Source organism: Mastacembelus armatus, chromosome 1, assembly GCF_900324485.2.
Source record: "Mastacembelus armatus chromosome 1, fMasArm1.2, whole genome shotgun sequence".
Taxonomy (NCBI): Eukaryota; Metazoa; Chordata; class Actinopteri; order Synbranchiformes; family Mastacembelidae; genus Mastacembelus; species Mastacembelus armatus.
In genome coordinates, this window is record NC_046633.1 from 23398072 (window position 1) to 23423745 (window position 25674).

Here is a 25674-nt window from a genome sequence, read left to right on the forward strand (position 1 = left end):
TAATTTTGTAGCTGATTGACGTGGACATATTTTGAATGATTTGATACATTGTCGGATGGTTTTATATAGAACAATGTGTCATATTGTATTTTCAGTGTAATATTTTGTCTGCTAAATAAGGGTGTTACTTGAATATAGTCTTGTTCTTAAGTGCAGTACTCTACAATCCGTTACTACATAATCCTACAGTCAATAAGTATGATTAACGCTTATATACATATAACAAGTTTGCATGTATGTATGAATGCAAGCAACCTTGCATTTGAGAGCACCTGCCTTGAAATGTAATCTCCAAGTGAAGAAATAGTTTCATGAATCTGAATCTGGGATATATCCATTGCATAAATGATACACATTTTATTTTAAAACCATTATTGCATTTGCATCATTTCCATCAGAGGAGGCATTTAGGGAGGGGACAGTGTTGCTGGGTATTTATTTAAACGTAAAAGTACCTAATTCACACTAGCTTCAAACGCTTCAGTTCCACAAACAAAATGTCAATGCAGTGCTGGTATATCAGTCTCAGTCAGGTGATTGAATACAAAATACATTATTTCAATATCATAGTTTACTTTATAAAAAGTGGAGATGAGCTGTTATTTTTCTCAGAAAAATGTGCAGTCTAATATATTTTAGCACCATCATATCAAATTTATTTTTCCATCTGTGCCCATGATGAAATGAATGTTGTCACTTTGCAACTTTAAAATATGGTTTAAACATAAGATACATTACAGCCTTTACAAAGTTAGACTTCACTACAACTGTCACTAGTTAATATGTACTTCAACTGAAGTCAAACCTCAACAGAGCCCCCTGCTGCTCATATATATAACGCCACAGTGATTTCCTTATAACTCCTTAGGAGAAATGTTATAATTAAAAGCCCATATACAACAGACATAAAATTATTGTGTGACATTCAAGTTATAGTATGCTATATAATACCTTAGAAACATAATATTTACATATTGTATAAGTTCATAGTGTCCACCCTCAGATATACTCACATAGTCAGAGCTATTATAGTTTCTAGCCATTATAATACAGCCTGATGATCAGGTATAAAAAATTCAGTGTGCTCTCTGTCCATGTAGGTTGATCTGGACAAGTTCTTGAACTCCAAGATGATCTTTACATTTTACATGATATTTACATTCAAATTAACTGTAGCACCCAGGCTATACATATTTAACTTTCTTGCCATTTTCTATGCTTTTTCTGTACAGTCACCCTGTTTGAGCAAATTACATTCTAATGGTGTTGTTGTTAAGTTTACTTCTCTGCCAAAATGAAAATAGGAACTGAAACCTGAAGAATTAAGTTTAAACATCCTTCCTTAACCTTCCTATCACTGTAAATAACTGCATTGCACAAAGAAAGCTTGACTCAGCATCACTGAAACCTTTGTGTGTAAATCAATTTAGTTTCTTTGTGTGTTTGTATCAACAATCCAGGGCCAACCAGGTCTGCAGTTTCCTGATTACGTTTTGTTTCCAACAGTTGCGTCCCACGGCAGTATGATATTGCCACCACATGCACTTGATCACTTCAGGACACCAGGCAGAAGTGATAAAACTGTACTGTAAGAATCTTTCTGTTCAATCCACCCAAACAAGTGGTCAGCAGTCTCATGGAAGAGCCCCACTGAAAGTGACTATGGGCAGACAGAGGAGGGAGCAGAAGGTTGGGTGCAGAGGCTGTATTTGAGCTGAGTTCCGGTTTTTTCTTAGCCTCCAGTCATTAGAGCTGTCAGGTTTATAGCACACTGAGATTTCACACCTTCATGGGACAGAGGGAGACATGTGGCATAAGTAAAACATTTCTGAATTAATGATATAAATTAAAAGTGTGTCCATTTATCTGTTCATGTATAATATGTTCTCTGAGGGGAAGCTGCATTATGGCTGCAGTGGATGCAGGTGACACATGAGCTTACAGAGAACACAAATACATATAGCAGCCTATATTGTGTGTCTTGGTATTGAAAAATCATTTCTCTTGCATGTTAAACCCCTGAAATATGACATTTTAAGTTATAATCCTGCTTCTATATGTGTGGACTAAAACACTACTTTTATGAACTAAGGGAACCTGTTCGTAGGAGCTACTGCCAGTCGACAGTAGCATTTCCTTTATTGGAAAAATTAAATAGTTGGTAGTGTAGTGTGTGTGTGTTCATTTTAATTCTGCACCTGGTGACACGCTGTAGGATCTTCTTCTCGTCCTGGTCCAGACACACAGCAAAGGTTGTGCTTCCAGCACCACTGACCTGCACCTTGTCCACTTTCACCTCAGTTACGTTCAGCTGCTACAAAAGTATAAAATATAAAAAAAAATAAATGCCCTGTGCTTTGTGAGCACAAAGTTAGTAGAAAAAAACAGAAAAATCCCTTATACTCTGTTAAACTGTTGAAATATATTTGTGTATCATTTTAACTGCAATAACTTTTAGCCTGGAGCTAAAAGTCAGTCATTTAAATCTGCATCCTGTTGAAGTGTAGTGACTATTCCAACTCAATGCTTCAAACCTGAAAAGTGTTAAGAGATTAAGCTACAGTGTAGAGCAAACGACACAAACAAGTGAAAAAGAGATGTGAGTCTTGTCTGCATGTTGTGGGTTTTTGTTCCATCAAACTTTCAGTCTAAAAACCTCGCTCTCAGCATATGTGAAATTCACTCTAGATGAGTTTGAGATTCTATCAAGGATGAACCAAGGTTTCTGTCTTTAAATAGAGAATGTGTGTCAGTGTTGTTTGTGAAAGCATGCTGCTGGTGGCAGCGTTTTCAAACCACAAACCACCGAGACAGACTGATGTCACGTCTACCTACCTGGTTAAAGCCCTTCTTGCTTTTACCGTTCTGCCTCTTCAGAACCTCAGTCATCGTGAGCTGCAGGCACTCCATCTTTGAGTCTAAAGGAAATTTTGTTAAAATATGAATACACTTACACATCTGGGAGTAATTGGTTTGTCATCACCTAATGCAGATGTAAAAGGGAAAAACTTGAAGGAATTTCTATTCAATATTAGTAAAATATATACCACAAGCACTACTTTAAACAGTTCACTAACTGATTCATGTATTACATTAAGCGGTGGCAGTACAATACCTAGTTCCTCAGGATTTTTGCATGCTTTGGTCAAGTTTATTGAAGTACAAACTTTTGTTTCCCTTTTCCACTGGCTTCTCCCACTAATCACCACCTGAATGAGAGGAGGAGGAGGGAAGATAAGATTATTGTTGTTTTGGTAAAAGCTATGATTAATAAGATTAATGATGATTCTGATGTTAATTAGGATGAAATGATATTGATGTTAATTAGGATGAAATGTCCGGCAACATTGGGGAGAGAACTTCAGGATTAAACAGACCTATGCTAATATTAAATAATCAGGTTTGCCAGTTTGGCCAGTTTGCAATTCTGCATTGCACAAAAACCAGACAGGCAAATGATCTAGCTGTGTCAGGACAGGGCACAAGCTCATTGTTGTTTTTCGTCACCAAGTTTTGATGCCTCATTTCCTGTTAATGGAAAATTTAAATTAAAAAACCAAATACTTTGAGGTTAACAGCGAAAACATGCAGGGTCTCAGAAAGCAGCAAGGTGTGTTAATCAATATTAATACTGTAAAGACCACCTTCAAGACACACATTCTGATAGCAAACAAAATGAAACACATTACCCTGTTGTACACCATTTCCAACATTAGAGGTACTGCTTCTCGGTCTCCATCAATACCAAACCGTTTACTGGCAGCACCTAGAAAGAATGAAAGAAAAAGTCACACCTATTCACAGCAGCAGTAGCAGTAAATTTAAACGGTTTAGAATAGAGCTTCAAAAATATTATCTCCGCAACATTTTTAAAGCAGGGGAGGTTTTACGGACAGCAGTCAGTGTTGGTGCAGCCTGCAATAACAAGAACTAAATCATTTTTGTATGAAGAACATTCTGAGTAATGGAAAAAAAACATAGATACTTCCAGAGAAACAACCATCAGACATGAAGCATTGACCCTTTTCCCTGATTTTTGTTTCTTAAAGGAAATGAAAGCTCTGAAGTACAAGTGGAAATGAGCAAAACTGAAAAGTAGAAGTGAACTGAATCATCAAAATTGAAATAGCAGCTGTTCCTCTATCACGTATTTAGTCTGATCTCAACCTCATAATAACTCATGATGCATTTCATTGCATGGAAAATGTGGAGAGGTTATTTACTGTGGCATAGTTGCTAGGATATGCATGTGTGTGTGCGTCACCCTCACCCATAGCCTTGATGGCTCGTATTCCTGCGGTGTGACCCAACTCTAGGGAGTGGACAAACACCTCAGTCCTCCTCTCTCCACAAGCTAAGGTCAGCTGCAACACCAAACATCCTCAGTCACTCACTGAATTTGGAACAGTGTTTCATAAGGTATAATTAAGTCATCAGAGTCCTATTTCTATTCACAAAAGTTACCAGGGCATTTCCTCTGAGCAGAAAACAGCCTAAGAAAGGAGGTGTACAGCAGGGATGCATACAGTGTATCATAGATTTGTATGTGTTTTTGAGTAAACGTGTCTGACCTCAGCCTGATAGAGCTGGATCAGAGCTGGCCGGACAGCATAGCGGCAATAGTACAGGACCAAGTCTGCTAGGATGGGTAGACGCTGCTCATATGAGCAATCATATGACTCTGACTCTGTCTTTGAGGTTTGCTGCAATAGAACACAACACAATGCAACCCTTAAAATACAAAAAAGAAAAAAAATGTACAAAAAAAGCATAAATACAAAAAAAGTTAGATTCCAGTTATACCTGGCAGACAACGCTGGTCGGCAAGTTAAGAAGGCTAAGGGTGTTTCTTTTGTACCAAGGGTCCAACATACCAAGGAGATGGGCAATGTCATTAGTACTGTCCCCTGACCCCGTTAGGGGAAAATCCTGCTTGGACAAATGCAACAATTAGTCAAATTCCCATATGCAGTAAATGTACACGTGGCTTTTAGACTGTAGCATGCCAAAATCTGACTAACTGTACAACTTAGCTCTTTGACAGCTCAAGAATTAGGACATCATATACAAAATTGTGTGATAAACATTTGTATTCTTACATTAAATTTGGCTGTTTCTTTGAAAGTACCACTGTGAATCACAGGACTAGGAGACTTGTGACACCCCGGGCCTCCACCTGAGTCTCTTTTCACCGGCACAAAATAGAACTGAAGTTTGAAGGCCCTACTGAGACGCGGACATGCACTCTCCTTCATCCTCAGGCTATTGTAGGCTCGGGCCACCTTCCCTGCTACATGATCAGCACCAAAAACAACCACCCTCAGCGTAATATTCTTACTGTCCTCGTCACTGCTGAGGATAGGCCTCCTTCTGAAGCACACATGTCTAAGAGTTTGACTATGTGATTGTAGCAGGGGCTCAGGACTGCGTAACTTGACTTGCTGGGGTAGAGAGTTGGAGCGCTTCTCTCGCACCACCAAAAGGTCTTTTGATTCTGTGTTTCCTAAGCTTTTGGCCCGTGACAGTGACCGAGGGCTCTTGGGTTTTATGAAGAGTCGGTAAAAGTGCTGGCTCAGCCGTGCTGATGCTTTGTGAGACTTGGGCGAACATTTTTCAGCAACAGGAGAGGAGCAGATATAGTCATCGGAGTCCTCAAAGTAATCGCTATCAATGCCAGATGTGACAGAGAAGATGGATGGAGCATAGGACTCTGAGGCTACAGACAAGGTAGAGAACATAGAGTCTTTGGAGGCAGTGGACAGGGAGGAGATGGTGGAAAAGGTGGAGGCACGATGGTTGGCACTGCAGCCAATAGGAATGAGAGACACCAAATCTCCTCCATGTTCCTCCTCTTCTTTGTCCTCTTTCTCCTCTTCTTCTATATCAGTTTCTGTCACATCCTCCTCCTCATCATCATCTTCATCAATGTCTACCTCCTCTTCTTCCTCAGCCTGACCATTAGTGATGAGGTCATCAGGGTCATTCTCCAAAAGGGTATTCAGAACATCTGAAGGAATAAAAACAGACAAATATAAACAGGACAGTGAAAGCAATCATCAGGATACTGAGCTCAGGATTCATGTTTTAAAGTCACTAGTATCATGTGATCAAGCACTCCACTTTTCTGTGCAGAAAATCCAGAGTCACAGGAGCAATAATATACATAAAAATAAAATATTTTTATGCAGTAAAAAAAGTTGGAAATATGGCTGGGATTAGATTGTATGGTACAGATTAAAAGGTAATAGGCCACTGTAATAGGCACATATAAAAGTAATTAAGTATTATACTGATATTTTACCAAAGTTATCTTTTTCCCAGTGAAACATGTAACACTTGGCGATAGGCACCGGAAGCGTCTGTAGCATTCCTGATAAGGAGAAAGAAAAAAGCAAAATAACAGCCTATTTAATGAAAATTAAAATCATAATATTTAGAATAGATATATACAATAATAGTTAATAAAGGTAATAAAATCTGCCAGCGTACCATCAGATTTCCTGCCATTGGATGCTGGGATTCTCATCTTCTCCCTCAGTTCTTCCAGTCCCTGGATCACAAGACTGTGCCCCTTCACAGGGTCATTTATGGCAGCAGCTGTCTCTAAAATATTACTTAACTCAGAGTAGATCTCCCCCAGGTCGCTCACAGTTTGTCCCTGTAAAAAGCAGTCATAATGGAGTGCAATGTGGGTGCACTTGTTACATTTGTACACTGTCATCTTCAATAATACTAATATAAATGTGATGTAATGGCATGCATGGCAGCATCATGCAAAGCTGTTTGCAGCTACCTTGAAATTGATTTGATATATTTATACAAACAAGGTTTACAGGGACATGTATTTTTGATTAATAGTTTGGATTTTATTTAAAATTCATAACCATAACCAAAATAACTGATTCTGTAATGTACCCACAAAAGACATTTTACACAACACACATATACACAAAATATAACCTTAACGTTTTTGAGAACTATCCTAGTCCGAAGCCTTCAAACTACTGCTCTAAACACGTACCTGAAGGGCTCTGTGGATGCTCTGTAGAGGGTATTTGGTGCCTAATGCGGACTGGAAGGCGTGTTTAATCAGAGTGATGTAGGTCTCCTTCTGTGAGTGCTGGATGCGACTGAGCTGCTCAGCCACTGAGAGAAAGTCAGCGGGCACCTCACCCGAGTTCATCAGTAGCACTGTCCTGCAGGCAGCAGACAGACCGTGTCACTGGTGTAAACATTTACCTAATTTACAGGATGGTGGTCATTGGCTTTGATACTTAGGTCATGAACCCATGAATCCATGGAAGTGTTGACCATCTAACTGCCATAATTACTGTACTATAGGATGTTTTTAATGTATGGTCTTAGATAAACTTCATCTAAACTACTAATATGCATTATTTAATTTAATTTAAACCAGAAAGCAGATGATACAAAAATAACACACAGGCTGAAATGGACTGAAAATTGTACAAGCAGTTTTAAGCAGTGCTCGATTATTGTTTTTATAGAAAATACAGAGAACCTGATCACATTACACCTAACACAAGAACCATCAAATTTCAGTGATATTGAAGACTTGCATGGTCTTGGTGCACTGGCTGGAGGTGTTAAGGCCTTGCTCTTCTCTCACCAGTCTCTGAAAGGAAATCCCTGTGTGAAAAATAGAAAAAAATCAATGTTTTGTTAACCTAATGACTTTATGACGTTATTCATGTCCTGATGGTATACTGGCAGGCAGAAACTAATCTGTCCATTTATTTTTATATAAACCATGTTAAACATATTAAATGCAAAAACAGTTCATTGTGAAAATTAAATGAACTGAATAATTAAATGAGCACAAAGAATAAAGTATATATGTATTCTGTCAGACAGATCTTCACAATAAAACACTGATGTATTTTCAAAAAAGACACACATTCATTCAAATGAATTCATTCATTCTGTTGCTGTGTTTATAGCACTTCCTTTGAACTTTACTGTAAATTTCAAGGTGTGAATTGCAGCTTCTGCTTTGTGTTTTGGAAATGCTTAAGCCACATCCCCTTTCATACAATTTCATTTATTTAGTATGAAGAAGTGCCCAATTCAACCTGAAAGCCTTATCATCTTCCTGTCATCGCTGTTGATACGGTAGTTTGTGGTGCTAAATGTCTTTCCTTGACTTGTCACTAGGGGGCGAGCAATTACAAGGTTTGGGAAAGTCCTAAGGAAGATAAAGAATGTGCCTGAGAAAATAAAGACAGTCACACAGAGAGCAGGCACTTAAAATGAATCATATACTATACTCCATATTTACCTGGGGCCTTGATCTCCAGCTGTAGTGTGGAGAGAAGGTTTCTACACACACTGCAGTACGGCTCAGGCCAGGTGAGGAAGCAGCGAAACACCTCAACAGCTTCCTCCAGCAGCTCTGTGCCTGGTGGACAGTATGGTGTCTGAAAACCAAGCACAAGCCAGATCTATTAGTGGAGTCAAGGAGCAGCAAGGTCTATTTGAGGCTTCACATAGACAGTACATTTCAGTTTTGTATATGGTGTACTGCTCAGAGTATGAAGTGTCCCATTTAATCATATATTACATTATAAATACATTATGTTCTTCATAATGCTGTAATTAGCTAATCTTTAATAAATACCCAATCGATTGATGACAATAAATTATGCAGTTAGTTTCCCTATGATGGACCATACTCTAGAGTGTGACGTATACGATGTTTATTTCATTATTCAGTGTTTTATTATATTTTAGCCTTCAAGACAAACAACCAAACGTACGTTTGTTACATCATTAACAAAAACACAAAACTACAACATTATCAGTTGCCTCACAGCTCAAACTGAACTCTCAAACTACTTTATGTCAGCCTAGTCAGTGTTATGTTTTAGAATGTTTTTGCAATTGCTAGAGGTTTTTTGTAACAATGCTACCTAAATCCAACGTCATCGTTGTTTAAATTGAGGAACTAGTTGACCTTATTGATGGAAAGTGCTCTTACACGTGAGAAACACTCTGAATGGTTCTGAGAGGTGACGAAAGATTAGCTGTTTTGATAACATCTGGATGAGGACGACTTGTACCTGAAGCAGTGTGGAGGAGAACATGATCGCAAGAGGAACCACGAGCTCATACTGACACTGCTCCTGAACCTGAACTCACACATCAATACGCACATTAAGCAAGACAGACAGACAGGGAGCAATGGTTAGTACAGTGTAATTTACAGTGGACAATGAGTTTTCTATGATCATGATGTTTGCTCTTTGTCCTCTCACCTCTTTGGTCTTTATGATGATCTGTTGTAAGAGGATGAGGAAATTTTCAGGGTCTCTCTTCACCAGCTCCTCCAAGCTCCAGCGGTTCATTGACTGACCCGCTGAGCACATCAGCACTAAAACAGCACATGTGTTTTCATGTAAAAACGTTGACAGGTTTGATACACAGATAGTTAATGCAAAGTCACATGGTTCATCTAAGCCACCAGGATTTTTTTTTTATATTAGATTTGACAATTGTCCAACACCAACACCACAGGACTACTACTACTACCAAAATACTATAAATAAATAAATAAACAAAAGCCTTCAGCTAAAATAGTTATATTTTTACATCAACTTAAGACTAAAGACTGCAAACCAAACTTTTTAGCCTGTAGTGTCTAAAATTTAACTTTTTAAAACATATTATTACAGCAAATTGTATAGTTTTATTTTATACTTATTTATTTTATTATTATTTTTTTGGCATGCATCCATTTCCATTTCCCAGCTGATTTATATTATCCAGGAGATTTCTGAATATAGTTTATAGAAATTATAGAAAATTACATATCAGTTGATATGAGACATTTCATTTAAATTGTGAAATCCGATAAATCATAGCTAGAACGAAAGTGCATCAAACGCCACAATATACAGTACACAACACTGTGCCAGTGAAGTGGATCTCAGATGAACTTGCACTGGGGTCTCGGACTACCACGAACCCTGTGGGCATCTTCAACAATTCAAATAACTGTCAGTGCTTGTGCACATGGGTGTGTTTTATCACCTTTTATTGAGTGTTTCAGTTAGGATGTTTGTACATCTACACATTTGCCAGGATGGATTTCCTGTTACAAGAAAATATTGTTATGTTCTCCTTTTTGAATGAGTTGTGGTTCTAGAAATTTCAAAATAAAGGCACATTAACATATGAAGTGACACTTGAGGATTCACTGTGCATTACTGGTCAAGTTATAGAAAATATTTTTCATAAAAGCCTACCATTACTTTTCCATAAATGCAATAGTTTGGGGATGTCAAGATAAGAGATATGTTGTTTACAGAGCTATGATTGCAGGTTTGTTATTGCGATGTCAAAGGAAACATAAGATGAATGAAATGAAATGGAAAAAAAGTCGTGCATACAATATCTCAAACGACACCATTTCTAATTTTACACTAAAAACAAATAAAGTGATTGTTGACTCCTCACATGCACTTTTCTTAATTTGATGTCTCGGTAACTCAACAGCTACAACTGCAGCTCTTAGAAGTAAGTGCAGGGAAGTGTAGTTTCCAAGGAATTAACACATCAGCAGTTGTGGAGGTGGCTCAGAAGCTTATCAGTGATAGAGTATTTCTCTAAATCTCTATGACCTCAGAAGTGGTATTTAACACCTGTGCTCAGTTTAAAGGTCAAACGTGTATTTCTATCATGAGTATTCAGTGCAGAGCTCTACTAATTAATTTTGATTAGGTAACAAAACTGCCTGATTCTAGAAATGAAGCTGAAAGTGTCGAATGCTCCTGTTGAGATGTATATTTGATTGTCTTAGTAGACAGCTACTGGCAAAGGAGGCCATCACAATATTTTCTTGAAACAGAGCACATGGAAAACAAACACCAGCTTCAGTTAACCTATTCCAAATGTCAAAATCACATCATCCTAGTCTATCAGAGTATAAAACCCAGAACACATTTGCATGAGTATCACTCTATCTTGAAGTTAATGTGATGTTGATTTGATCTTTCCCCCTCTTTTTACACAGTGCACCACAGTAACTCCTGCCTCATGATGCCTCACTCACACACTGCGGTCTGTGCCACCACTTCCTCCCAGCTGTCTATTCATACAACTTCCTCCAGCACCCAATAACACATTTCCCCGATGATCTTATAGCAACACTGTCAGCAACAACAAGCTCCGACACTTATAAACTCATATGCCCCTACATATCGGCAGCAACACTTTATACTTGTGTTGAGAAAGAGAGAACAACCATCTATGTTTTGTTTGTGTCAGTTTTAAAAACATCACGTATCATTTCCAAATGTGGGTTTTTGGGTTGATATTTCAGAAAATATATTGCTTCTACATTTCATAGAAAAAGAATTTGACCCTTCATAAGTAGCACAAACCACTGAAGGCTGCTCAGTCATTCTCTGCGGCTCTAGATTAACCACTAAAACCTAAAACCAAACTTTACTGTACATTAATTGGGCAGATGTACATGTGCATAGGAAAAGCCAAAATGAAAATATCGACCCCAACACAGTTCTTTTCCACAGCAGCTATATTCCTAATATTTTCCTGTGGGCCAGCATGCACAATACCAGGACTTCCCTAAGTGAAAGACAACCACTATGCTACTGTGTGGGAGATATGCGCTCTGTTATTTATTTTACGGTGCTGAAGAAGTAGAAGCTTTACCAGGAGGTTAAAAACATTCTCAGATCACAAGATTAAACAAAAAAACCAACAAAACAAACTTAAAAATGTATATAATCATGGTAAAAACAAGCCTTATTCTGTATTCAGTTCTTATTTATGAGATGAAAGGTTTTCACTTGAGTCGTCACAATTTAAACACAAATTCAGTCTTTGCCATTGTAGCAGTGCAGAAATGTTGTTAGACGTGTCACCGCCACATACTAAACTCTTTTCAGCACGACTGAATCTCAGCTCATCACATGTGAAGCCTCTGGAGTCTTACCATTCCAGTGGTGGGCAGCTGTGGGGCTTTGTCTCAGCCCATCCAAACACCTGTCCAGAGCATGCTGGATCCTGTCCTCTGTACATGAGGTGTGCTCCATCTTCACTGCTCAGCTTCTGTGAAGGGACAAGGCCAAGAGCTGGTGTTGAGTGTATAAGTAAACAGAAAACTCCATTCTCGTCCATACAGTGGAACGTTATCTTCTAAATGCTTAGTACACAATCATAATATTCGTGTCACGCTTCTCTTTTCATGGACAGTATGTGTTATCATAGTGGTTTTGCATGAAGGCAGACTGCACGGTAAGTATGAAAATTATTTGAAGAAGATACACAAACCATAAAGGGAGATTTCTGAGGAAGGAAAAACAGACACGGCCTTGCTTGTTTTGTTGCCATAGTTCCTGAAATATTACATAACACATTTGTTTGGATGCATGATGTTTTTTAAAAGGTGCTATTTGTTATGAGGACACTGATGCATGTCACAAGCCTGTCCACACACAATTATTATGACCAATAAAAGGGAAAATCAAACATGTTAGATAATATTACAGATGAGATGAGATGAGATAAACTTTATTAATCCCTGTAGGGAAATTCAGGGAGTCAGGGACACTAACACTAAATAAAGAGTGAGTAATTAGCGTAAACATAATAGACAGTTATAGAAATATGGCTTCAGGCAGTAACTACATTGTACAAGGATGAGGGCTTCTCTTGGATTCATGACATTCAGACATTACTCAACAAGCGGTGGCAGCAACATTTAGCCAAACCAAAACATGAGATGACTTTTTTGGTCAGTTAAAAAGAAGAACAGCCCACAGTGATTTCAGATTTAAAATCTGTATCTCACTTAACAGAGATGTGAAACAACACTGAAGATCAGCGCTACATTGAAAAGTCAACCATGTAATTCCAGTCTTACTACACAGTGTTAAGTACATCATATTTTCACCACTGATGACATGAAGGTATGCTGAACTTCACTTTTTTAACTTTCAGTTTATCTATGTATTTGTTTTTGAAGCAGCAACTGAGGACAACCCAGGTGTGGCAAGTTGTTTCAGTTCTGTTATGAGCACATCTCATCAGCCACCACAGTAATATGCATGAGATACCAGGGACGTCCCAGAAACAGTTGAGTGACTGATTTATTAATTCTGGTTGTGGATAAATATCATTCATGGTGTTTGTCTCTCACATAGATCAACCAAAACCAAACATGAACACAGCTGTCAAGTAACCCAAATGTACTGTTTCACTAAAAATAGAAGTATGTCAATATGACCACACTGTTTACCAGTGTTTATACACTAGAAATTCCCCTGGGAAATGCTAAAGGTACACCTGATAAGAACAGAAAATAACATCTTTAAATAATCAATACATTGCGTTGTCAATACATTGTCTATGTACAGGATTTTGCTGCCAGTTATTCCAAAGCTATTTGAGGTCTGGAGAGGTTTTCTACATTGGTAATCACTGCACCCTAAGATGTAGTGTACCTAAATCCTCCAACAGCTTGATGAGATATACTGTAGTCCAGCAACAGCTAGTACAAGGAGACCAGAACACATCAATGCAGTGCCAGCCATGGATCAAGCCTTTTTGACTTGACAAGATTAATAAAAGAAGCATTATGTTCATCTAATGGCCCTTTTATGCCTAAGACTTCGTTTTTAATCACATGAATAATGTTGACAGTAATGTGCAGACAAGTAGGAGAACTTAAGCAGCAAAACAAGGCTTTCCATATATTTAAACTACAGCTCTTCACATAACAGAATATCTAGCTAGTGTCCAGGTTTACTTCATTATCCTCTTATTTCATGTTGGTGGTATTGTTCATTCAACAAAAATCTGAGCAGACTTGGTGATTAACAGCTTCTCTTTGTAAATTACAAACAAAAGCAGCTTTTAAATCTCTCTGACAGGACAATGAGCTGCAAAGTTAGAAATACCAACAAACATTTAAGTAGCATTTGAGTGACGGGAATATATAAATGTTAGACAGTGCAGATATTTGTGAAATTTACATTTGTGGTGAATGCAATGGTGTTTCACCACTGACAAATACTGGAACATTTAATGAATATTCATTCAATTATGGTCAACAGGAAAGTTCCAGGGTTGCTGATAAGGCACTATGCTGCTTGGGATATTTTTAAACCATTTCTTGCCACATATTAGACTTTTCCATTCTGCAAATAGTGTGAAATATAGAAATTTGACAAGGAGAACAAACACTTCCCTAAAGAAAAAAGGGGTAAAAAGATTGACTATTTTTTAATTTTGACAGTCTGGATGTCAAAATCCGCAGTTGCAGATGATGAATATAACCAACTGCTCAACAATGAAACCCTTATTTATTGTGACCATACTATTTTGAGCTAAATGTATATACAGAATTGATAATGTTGTTTCAATAACATAAAATAATCATGATCATAGTTATAAATATGAGCATGTTACAAGAATGCAACATGCTTTCTGATGTGAACAGAAAACATTAATTACGTTAATTGCATGTTGTGGTTAATTATGTAGACTATAGATAAAGGATGGGTGGATAAAAGTGGTGGAGCTACTTTTTGTCACTGATTGTTCCTTTAAGACTTCAAAACAAATAAAAGTTAAACGTTTATCAGGAGATCTGCAACAAGATTACAGAGTGAAATCAGTACAGAGACTGAAATGTGCAATGACATCAAGTGATGTTTTTGTATCTTGTATTGAGCCATCTTCTCAAAATTTCCCCACGTATAGCAAATTCCCCTCTTCACATGAAAGCCAGAAATAAATGAATGCTGCCAAATAAACTGTGTTAATGAATGACTAACCTGCTCTCACAAACCGACTCAGCTAATAGCCTTATCTGACCCACACAAACCCACCCACGTGCACACTGACACATTTGTACAGCTAGCTTTGTGAGGACACTCACTGACATAACAAATTACTTAGGCGTTACCTAACCTTAACCATAACAGCTCCAAACATTACAGTTGCCCTAACCTAAACATAACCTGAACCTCAAAACCAAATCATCCTCAAGTGACCCTTTAAGTTGTCTTTCCCAAACTATCCTCACTTGTATGGTATAAAATACACACAACCACACACACACACACACACACACACACACACACACACACACACAATACACTTCAAAGCACTTTAACATTTTGGTACATTTGCTTAATCACTTTCTTACTGAGAGTTAGATAAGTAGGTCCACACAGTGCTCACACACAGTTCAGCTTAAAGACTAGAAACAGATAAACAACTATCCTGGATTTGTCCACGAGTAATAAATCTTACAAGCGCCTCTAAAGATCTAATTAATATTTTATGTCTTGTTTATCTGCACAAAAACAAGGTGTAAAAACAATATGCACTCTTTCTTTAGGTCAACCTCATGTTGACAACAGAACTTAAAAATGTTACTGCATCTAGCTGAGAAATGCTCTTACAAAAATAAATATAGTTTATTTTATTAAGTAAACTTAAGTAAAGTTCAAGCATATTTCCCCAGTATGTAGTAAGTATATTAATATCAAAAAACCTTAACAGATAGTGACATTTCAAGACTTCTTAGGACTAAGTTAACCTTTAGAAAAGTATAGTTTCAGGTATACTTTAGGTGTAAACTGATGGTAATGGGACTAACAGAGCAGTCATGACTCAAATCTCAAGTCCAGTGTTATAGTCAGTGATTGAAGTAGCAGAGTTACTTCTTTTGCTTCAAATGGTTCGGTTTCACCCATGTACCATTTACTCTATGCTATTCCACCCCAAACTACAAAATAAATACTTAAATGTTATGTATAGCAATGCTTAATTATACTTTATTATAGTAAGTATATCTTTATCAAAAAGTTAAGTATAGACCAACTACACTCAAATCCTCTGTATACTATTCAGATATGAAGCAGGATCATTTTGTATAATTTGGTTTTGTATATCTGTGCTAAGTGCATACAGAATAAACTGGAAGTATACTATCGTATTTTAAGTTTGAAAGACTTGTACTAACAGCACATTTGAACAAACTTCTTTTTATAAGTAGTCTGCATATAACACCCAAAACCACAACTTGTTTTCACCATAAAAAAATGAGATAGATATGCTGGTAGCCATATTTAGTTACTTTCAGACAGAGGAAACATAGCTCTTGTTGCTCTACTTCATGTTCATTGTACGAAGATGGTCAAGCAAACCTGCAGCTGCAGTATGGACATAGTGACAAATTCAATCTTCTCAGGTAACACTTGTCAAAAATGTCAAACTATTCCTTAATAGGCAAAACCAGTGGACAGAAAAAGGGGACATAGCTTAAGCTACACAAAATTTCACACTCCTGAAATATACTGTCTATACTGCATATTCACAAACATGCATGTTTACACACACATATCCTTTATCAACACACACATTCGACCAACCAGTCTCTTCATTAACACAGGTGAAGGGCAGCTGGAAGCTTTACAGCAAATGCAAACAAGGGACTCCACCACTTCATTTTTTTCCTGTAGTTGCCATTAAACAACAATACCAGCAACTCTATAAGTAAACAATACATCCATGTACTCCTTTGTCAGCCGTCCCTCTTCCCTACAGAGGTATTGTGCCCAGGACGTGTCCCAAGTGGCACTGAGGTGGTGTATAGAGGGGGATACAGGCAAGCACGTTGGACACTTATGCTTAGGGCTCCGGTCATTGTCAGGGTTGGACAGAGCTGGATATAAGCCCAGTGAGAGTGGAAGGAACTAATAAGTCAGAGCTGTGATGACTCTTGCAAGCAGGATAGGTTTCAATGGAGCCATGTAAAGATAATAAAACAGGTGAAGAACTTACATAAGGTGGTGTAATGCAGTGAAAGTTTATCACTATGAAGAGTAAGAGTTCTGCTGCTGACAGCTGGATTCAGTATCCCCTGTAGAGAGGCAGCCTTATTGTTTGAGACAATAATGGTATTAGGAAGATTTGATTCTCAAAGAGAAGTTAGACACAAGTATGTGATATACTAATAAAAGTCAATGCAAATGTAAAAATAATTAAAATCAATCATTTGAAGCTTTTACTTTACACTAGCTAATGATGTTCAGGGTGGATATGAACACTTTTCATTCATTATTCATTAATAAATGTAAAGCAGTATAACTAGAATCAAAAATATAGGATGTATGTCTACAGTCTATGCATGTCAACGCTATATAAACTGACTCCTAATGAACAATATATATATAAAAAAAGCCTTGTTTTGTTGATGGTTCTACAGTTCACACTAACTGGTATTTTAACAGTAACGTTTAACCCTAACTGCAAAGAGTCATCACAGTTGTTTACGTAGAGTTGCTAGTTATGTTGCAAATGCATGAGTATGTACTGTTTCATAAGAGGATGTATGCAGAACATCCCTAAGTGTCAACAAGGTCACTTCCACTTTTTCTGACTTGCAGTATTCAGACAATAACAAGCAGTGTTTTTGTGGTAGAAGAGCATTTGAAACAATCTCCAAAAAAGGCCACCGTTTACAGTGAATTAATGACAATCTGCACAAATAGAAACTTACTGAAAGAAATGGAAAGTTTCTTCAATCCCACACTGATTGAAATATTCAGTGTGGGACCACAGCGGGACCTTTAAGGTCTCTGTCAGGCAAACGTCTATGTAGACAGCTACAATTCAGTGATCACATAACGCAGAAAATCATTAATCAGTCCTAAAAAAAGCATTGTTACTACTAAAGAGATAAACTACTGATCCTTACAAAGAAAGCAAAGTTGCTTAACAATTATAATTAAGGACATTTATCCATTTATCTTATATTACCTATGTCGCTCATGGTGGTTGATCACCTTGATAAAAATATCACCCAGAAACAATCCACCTTTCCCACCACTTTCTGATCTGCCCGATACTGACCAATAGTTGTCAAGATCAAGGAAAAACATGAATAATTTTTTATGTTGATAAATGGATAACAAAAGGTCTACTGCTATGAATATGGTGCATATTAGTCCAAGTGGCTCAAACACAGACAGTAGTTTTTGGTGTTTCACTGGCGTTGTGTTGAGGTAGATCATTATACAAATAACTGATTAAGTGCTGAAACAGAAACCTCTGACACGTTATTGGTATCGTGAATAGCTGTCGGAGAGAAGTTTTAATTTTCTCACAATAACAATGGCAATAATGCTTTTTATTGTTTCTTCTCTATATCCACTCCACATCAAAATGTTTAGTCAGATTAAACACAGTGCAAGTCTCTACGATATCTCCTCTGTCTTGCATTATAGATACTAGAACTGTAGTGTAATACCAGCACTGAACCTCCACCTGTGTCTCTCTTTCTCATGCTGTCCTCGTTTACCTCTCCTTCCATCTCCTCAGACTGCTTCCCATGTCTCCCACTGATCCCATTACCAACTGCTTCCTAACAGGAAGATAGCTTCCCTGCTTGGCTGAGGAAGCAGGTGCCTCCCCATTGTTGTGGTGTGATCAGACTCTCAGATACCCTCCCACAGGCCAGAGAGGAGGGCCTGTGTGTGTGTGTGTATGTGTGCGTGTGTGTGTGTGAGTGTGTAGTATAAATGCTGGTCATTTTAACTGCCTACCCTTAAACAACCCCCAACCCTGATTGATAAAGTCTGATATTCACATCCAGTCTTTCTCTGCTGGCCCACAAAGCTGTTATCCTCCCTTTCTCTCCATTGGATGTGAACTAGTCTCTTATGGCTTTAGGAAACAGCAGCAGTCCAACTCCAAAGCCCTACTGTAACTAAGTGCTTCCCTTTAGTTTAAACAACCGCTACCGGTTGAAAACACACCAGTCTCATTGAGAGGAATCTCACGCTTGGTTGCAAACTATAAGCTGGTGTAGACAGTGTCATGCATCCACTTGAGGATGCTTTGTTTTTGACAAAGATATGAAAAGTCCATTCATGACCTTGGAAAAAGCTCTGACAAATCAAAAAAACTATCTCACTGTGAACCATCATATGATCTTCATGAACAAACTGACTTTGCAATGAAAGTGTAGATGTAGATGATATGTTGAACACTTTCTTATTCATGTTGGCTTTGTTGTTTTATGTATGTTTTATGAACTTCTCTTTCCAAGGTCCAGGCCTTAGGCCCAAATTCACAGTCAGGTCAAGTAGCTCTTTAAAAAATACAATTAAGCCTTTCATTTAATGCGATTTTCTGACTATGTCCAGACTATCTGTCTTCTATGCTTAGATAATCGAGCACTTCTTCATGTAAAATATATTAAAGGAGAACAACAACATGTGCATAGCAAACATTGAATTAGGAAGTACCCTATTTAAAAATACATAGAATATAATAATCAGCTTTACCTCGAACTACAGCAGCAGAAAATAGAGGTTGTGCTAAGGTTTGGAGAAATGAAAGCCACTCTATATAACATTGGTCTTCACTTCCCCAATAAAGGCTGATAAAAAAATAAGATGAAGCATAGATGATGCAAATATCAGGTGCTGTAATGTCAGGTTATAGCACAGCAGGGAGCCACTGGTGACTGCCACACAAACTGGGCTAAGCGAGTCCTTGTGTGATCATTTCATACAATTCTATCATTTAGCAAATTATGAGATTATGAGATTTCTAGTGGAAAACCGTATCCTGTTACATTTGTGTAAGTGTGATAAAGGGGAAAGAGTGTGCACTTTAAGGTTTACATCAGTGAATGGTTTTTTTTTATTTTGTAGCAACAGGTGCGTTTTGCATGTGCAGAGACGCATAAGTTCATACACACAAGGATGCAGACATCAAAGTATGTTTCGTCAAGGTGAAAATAAAGATTTTACTGATACCACAGCCATGAAGAGACAAACAGGAAGCAATGTTGTGAATAACATACAGTGCTGCACTTGGATGCTGCAATCATCTCTGCTAAATGTGATTTTTTTTTTTTCAAAAATGACAACACCGTGATAGCTCTCAGTCTTTGACATTTGTGGTAAACACAAAAGTCAATCGCTGTCATTAATCTGTGGTCTTTTTTATTTCAAGCCAAACACATGGCTTACCCCACTGTTCTGGCAGTTTTTATTTCTCAACAGGAGATGACTTTATTCAAACCGATTGTGTAATTAAACCATTTCTAAGAAAACAAGACAATCCCATCCTGTGGTTGCACAGGAGGAGTCGGTCATCATCTGACAGGCAGAAAAATAATTACATTAAACACTTATCTATTTCTATTGAAGAAAAACGCATCATTACGTATATAGACACAAAATGTGACTATTAAACATCCATCCATCCATCCATCATCTATACCTGCTTATTCCTAACCAGGGTCACAGGGATCTGCTGGAGCCTATCCCAGCTCTCTCTGGGTGAAAGGCAGGGGTACACCCTGGACAGGTCACCAGTCCATCACAGGGCCACATAGAGACAAACAACCTCACACACTCACACTCACTCCTATGGGCAATTTAGAGTCACCAATCAACCTGACATACATGTTTTTGGACTGTGGGAGGAAACCAGAGTACCTGGAGAAAACCCACACAAGCACAGGGAGAACATGCAAACTCCACACAGAAAGGTCCCTGATGGGTTTCAAACCAGGAACCTTCTTGCTGTGAGGCAACAGTGCTAAGTGTTATTCCACTGTTCTGCCCCCTATGTGCACCTACGTAATCACATTTACTCAGTTGTTCAGTCTGACATTAATCTGAATACTTATTTTGTTATATATCACCATATGTGTCCCCTCTGTGCTTTTACTCTGTCCACAACATGTCCTGCCATGTCCTCTACCTGAACCTACTCTTCTGCAGGTTGTTCATCAACCTCCTGCACCATAAGAGCCTCCTGCTGCCACTCACTCCTCACCAGATTATTCCACATCACGTCAAACTTGTTCTGCATGCCTCATTTTTTTCAGGTCTTTCCTATAAGCTGGACTTTTTGCTTTTTGATTTTTCCATTGCCCTTCGTAAGTTTATGCCTTGTTTCAATGTGCCTGCGTTTGCTATACGCTTTGGCATTCTCATGCTGAGCCTGACCCTTGACTTCAAGTTTGGTTAAACCAGCCAAGTCAAGTCTTTGTGAAGCTGTGTGCTCTTGTTAGTCGAGCCAAGCTTGTGTTTTGGTCTGACTACTAAAGTTAATCTTGCTTTGTGTTGTGCTGCTCTCAGCCTAATGTTGGTCCATTGTCTTTATTTTACATCATACTAAGTACGTCCTCTCACCTTGTTGTTGAGAGTCCTTTATTTAATCTCCAGGAATTGTTAAATTCATTTTCGATAGAGTTCCAAGCTGATTTATTTGAAGACTTTTGTAAGAGTAAAATAATAAAATGAACACAGATGTGATACATAAGATTTGGATTTAAGTCAGACCTAAGTCACAAATGAGGATTTAAGGCTTGGACTTGACTCATCAAAGATTTGACTCAGTAAAATGCCAAAACAAGAAAAACGTAAAGTAACACAGAAAGACTTTTGACTTAGGTTGTTCTTGGCTCAAATTTCAACTTAATATTTTTTTTTCAGAAAATAATGTTTATTTTATTTTATATTACCTACATTAATCTGTTCAGAAGCCACGTATGATTGGTTGGCTTGTGAAGTGGAAAGGATGTTGACTTCATGAATTGGTTCAGTAGTGTTTCTGCAGGGTGGAGCCCTCAAAGACCACTGACAGACTAAAATTATACTTCAGAGACAGTTATCAAGCTTCTTTGCTTGTGTCTGTGTCACTTATTGGCACAGTTTTTCAACTATCCAAGTAATGATGAACCAAAACATAAATATATGAAGTTGACCTTAGACCTTACCTCACCTTAGACTTTACCTGCTCAAGAAAACAAACCACTCTGACTGAAATTACCACAGAACCAAAGACCCTTACACCTTATCATGCAGTTTAAAGTGCTGAAACAAGCATCTAAGATCAATATAAAACACTGGATTCAAATATTTGCCCCTATGCAGACACAAGCTTTTAAAGATACATGCAGCTAACACGTGCTTCTCTGTTTCTACTTCCTCACTGTTTATTAAAAGCATGAATCATAGAGAATGTCTGAAAAAACAGAAGTTCCCAAAATGGCATCAGAGTTGGGGTCTGTGAGCTCACAGGGTAGGGGTGGCCATCGATGTGCCAGCCCTGCTTTTCCGATTAATGTGACGCTGATACTGCCCACCAGTGCTTCTGACAGATGACGAGACACCCAAAGCTTTCACATTGCAAAGAAATGAATCATAATACTATTAAATACATTTGCATTCTCAGAAGAAGATGTCAGAGAAAGGTAAAAAAGTTTTAAAGAAAAAATGAGATGTGCATATCCCACCATACTAAACAAGGGTACCTCAAAAATCTAGCGTGAATGCATGTTTAGATGTAAACATGTCAACACATCCAAGTTGACAGCCTACTGTCAGTCACTGATCCCTGAACCATAAAGCCAAAGTCTGTCCATGTCGTATCAGGTTGCCAGTTAACTGACAGCTGTCCCCACTCCAGCTCACAGAACAGGTGCCCTGCAACAAAAAATATACCCACTGGTGTCTGTCGCTTCTTACCTGCAGTTCACTGTTCAGCATCCATACCCGGTGTATGTGTCTAAAGAGTCCAAAGAGTCCAAGGCAAAGGGTCTCCAGCTCAGTGCTACTGCCATTCATTCACCTCACACATCACGGTTTAACAGACGAACCCACATCCTGGGCATGGCGGAGCAGCAGCAAGAGTGAAATCAGCCACCATCAAGTTGTAGCTCTGTGTTGCGCTCACAGACTTCTGCGCTTCACACATACAGCAGCTCACAAACAGGAAGCGTACTAAAGAGTTGCTTCTGAGCACAATGAGGGAGGCTGCTGCTGTGTGTGTGTGGGTGTCTGAGTGTATAGGTGGGAAGTGCAATTGTATGTGTGTGTGTTTCTCTGTTTCTACATGCGTGTTTGAGAGGCTGCCTGTGGATTTTAAAGGGATGTTGGCCTCTAAAAGGAAGTCATCTGTTTGACATGTTTGTTTTCAGGCTATTTTCACGTTTGCCAGTAAAATGTCTTTGTTGTCACTTTGTTGATTGTTTTCTAAATGTAGGTGTTAGCAGTTCTGTACTTCATAGTCAACATGCACAAAAACAGCATCAACATTTCAAAACCAGCTAAGCAAAAAGAACAAAGAGGATCAATGTCTGTGTCTAATATTTTAGATCCTGGTACAATAAAAATTTCAAGTCCAAACAGACTATAGCTGATAACACTGTAACACTAATTGTATGTAGGCTAGAGTGTTACTGTAAACAGCTCAATGTTGCAGAACAACCGCCTCTTGTGTTTACTTACACAAAGTGTGTGAGGTCCATGTTCCTCACCTGCTGTCTCTGCATCCCCCTCAGTCAGGGAAACGCTGACCTTACTTCCCCCTCATGCTTTGCCTCTCATTTACATTTCATGTATTAGTATAACTGTGAATTCCCCTTCTTGTTAAGGAAGGGAGATGTGGCTATAGAATGACAGTATAAATATCATAAACAGTATTTTATTCTAAGTCATTGCATTATTTTCATATAGACTACACATTTGTACTTGTGCAACCAAAGCTCATTTAGTTTTTCCCCTTATTTACATTTTGCAACTTAGTTTCTAATGAAAGATAAATATAAAAGTCAATTAGTGAACTTTTTCTTTTTATGTCTGAAAACTAAATGACAACATGTACTGGATAATTTCAAGATTTATTATTGGGTTATTGAAAAAGAGACATGTTTACATTGTTCATTATCCAGTGTTTATTTTTTAGTTTTTGCTGAAGAAAATTTGATTCTTTGAAAATGTGGGCTGTAAATGATAAGGAGGAAAGGGAAAAGATTAATTGTCTAATTAATTTATCGCTTTGTAGTTACATTTGTTTTGTTCAGGATTAATAATTAAACTATCATCCAGAAACTGCTTTTGTCTTCATAAATGTCACTGTCTGACTGTTCTGCCTGAACATATTGTGCCGGACACCTGGCTTTCATCACGACGACCTCCCAGCACAGACACAATCAAAAAGGAAGATTAGTCACGCCAGCAGCAGCAGGCACTGACAGCTTTCACAAATAAAAAAGGCCTGAGTAAGAAAAAAATACTCTGGACGAGAGCATAAACTGTGATGAAACTGAGAAAAAATGCAAAGAAAGTAACTCACTGACTGAATTAGAAGATCGATAAACAAGGAACATGAATCTGAACAAAGTTTAATGTAGAGAAACATGAGAAACTATCGTTGTAAACTGACTGAAAATCGAGTACAGCTTCGGTCAGATGGAAAGAAAATGAAGAGTTCATTTCTGATGATTTACTGTACAGAGATGTGTTCTAGAGCTCTCTTCATGAATATCTAGAAAAGCGAGCTTTTTGACGTGTAGGACTTTCATCATGTTCTTGTACGAATGTGCACATCTGAAAAGCCTCAAAAACACATCGAAGTTGCTTCTTTTCACTTCTCTGTGACTCTAATTTCACTTCTCTGTAACTCGGTGTCCATAGTGAGGTGTTTAGCATCAGCAAGACAAATTCTAGATAATTTCTAGATTATCGAAGTGATGTTGTTTGACTGCATTTGTCCACACGGTGGGTTGGACTTTCGCAATAGGTTTTCAAATTCAACCTAATATAGGCATTTTTTTGCCTACAGGAGAAACAGCTGTCAACATCTACCTGCTTTTATTCAGCTGGTAAAGTGGTGGAAGTGCTGCTTCTCTACAGCTGATCTGAACTGACAGAGATGAACTAAACCTGTTTTAACTCTTCCTGTAAAGCAAAGAGCTGATAACGCTGAAACAGAGAAGTAGAGCTGGAGCAGCAGCCTCTTGACCAGTAATTCTTGAATGTGGGGTAAAAAAGAGCTGAAATTATAATTATTAACAAAAAACATTAACCTGTGTTTTTACAAAACAGCAAAAGCAGATGTGACAGTACCTTCCAGGCTTCTTTGCCAGAAAAACATTCAGACACCACTAAACATGGTTAGTATCTTATTATCTGATGACCTACCTTGTGCTGCTGATTTGAAAAAGGGAACGTGTTGACATGTATGAAAATAGTTGCCTACATGTGGATGAGCCAGCTTTTAGCTTGACTCTGCATCCTTGTCTAAATGATAATTTAGTTTTTAATTCTTTCAGCTATTTGAAAGCTGTTTCTTGTATGTGCATGGTTTGAGATTGTGTCATCCAATATTCTGTGACTCACTGGTTGTAAGTGTGACAAAAGTTGGCCAACAAAAAGCCAGAAACCCTCAGTAACGTAGGGAGTAGGAGGGATTTTGCTTTGCACTGAGCAGTGTTAGAATTTGTTCAAATATATAAACACATCCATCCATCCTCTATACCTGCTTATTCTTTGGGTGAAAGGCAGGGGTACACCCTGGACAGGTCACCATCCATCACAGGGCCACATGGAGACATTTTTAAATGTTATTTCATAGTTTTCACATATATATTTTTCTCTGTTTTGTGAAGTTGTTTCCTCAATTAAAGACAAACACATGCAATCCACCTGAGTGGGCATGTGATGAACTCAATCAAATAATTATATATATATATATATATATGTATTTTTTATTTTCAAGCCGAAAAGGTAATAAAAACAATGAGGAAAAAAATCTGACTATAGCTTTAATTACTCATGCATAAAAGGGTTAATGTAGTCAATCGAATGA

The 25674-nt window shown here is 38.0% G+C and overlaps 1 protein-coding gene across 2 annotated transcripts; it reads right to left on the minus strand.

Moving 5' to 3' along the window:
• Positions 1-333: 333 nt before the first annotated feature.
• Positions 334-23393, minus strand: pik3r5 (phosphoinositide-3-kinase, regulatory subunit 5). 2 transcript variants are annotated; one of them, XM_026302912.1, is made up of 18 exons: positions 23313-23393; positions 11978-12093; positions 9276-9391; positions 9081-9149; positions 8300-8438; positions 7581-7650; positions 7022-7196; positions 6490-6658; positions 6302-6370; positions 5100-6007; positions 4804-4929; positions 4572-4703; positions 4271-4364; positions 3690-3766; positions 3116-3209; positions 2836-2918; positions 2199-2314; positions 334-1785 (listed from the first exon to the last, which is right to left on the minus strand). In XM_026302912.1, the coding sequence occupies exons 2-18, from the start codon at positions 12075-12077 to the stop codon at positions 1635-1637; spliced, it is 2688 nt and encodes an 895-aa protein (XP_026158697.1). In that variant the 5' UTR covers positions 12078-12093; positions 23313-23393; the 3' UTR covers positions 334-1634. The 2 variants fall into 2 exon arrangements, with proteins under 2 accessions (XP_026158697.1, XP_026158695.1); XM_026302910.2 differs by lacking the exon at positions 23313-23393 and adding an exon at positions 22551-22893.
• Positions 23394-25674: the final 2281 nt, after the last annotated feature.

Bases quoted from the DNA above. Each gene is read 5' to 3' on its own strand.
- pik3r5 (XM_026302912.1), bottom strand. From the start codon at position 12,077: ATGGAGCACACCTCATGTACAGAGGACAGGATCCAGCATGCTCTGGAC. The intron at 9,150-9,275 runs GTGAGAGGACAA...GTGTGAGTTCAG, and splicing joins TCATCATAAAGACCAAAGAG to GTTCAGGAGCAGTGTCAGTA. The intron at 6,008-6,301 runs GTAAAATATCAG...TTATTCCTTCAG, and splicing joins CTGGGAAAAAGATAACTTTG to ATGTTCTGAATACCCTTTTG.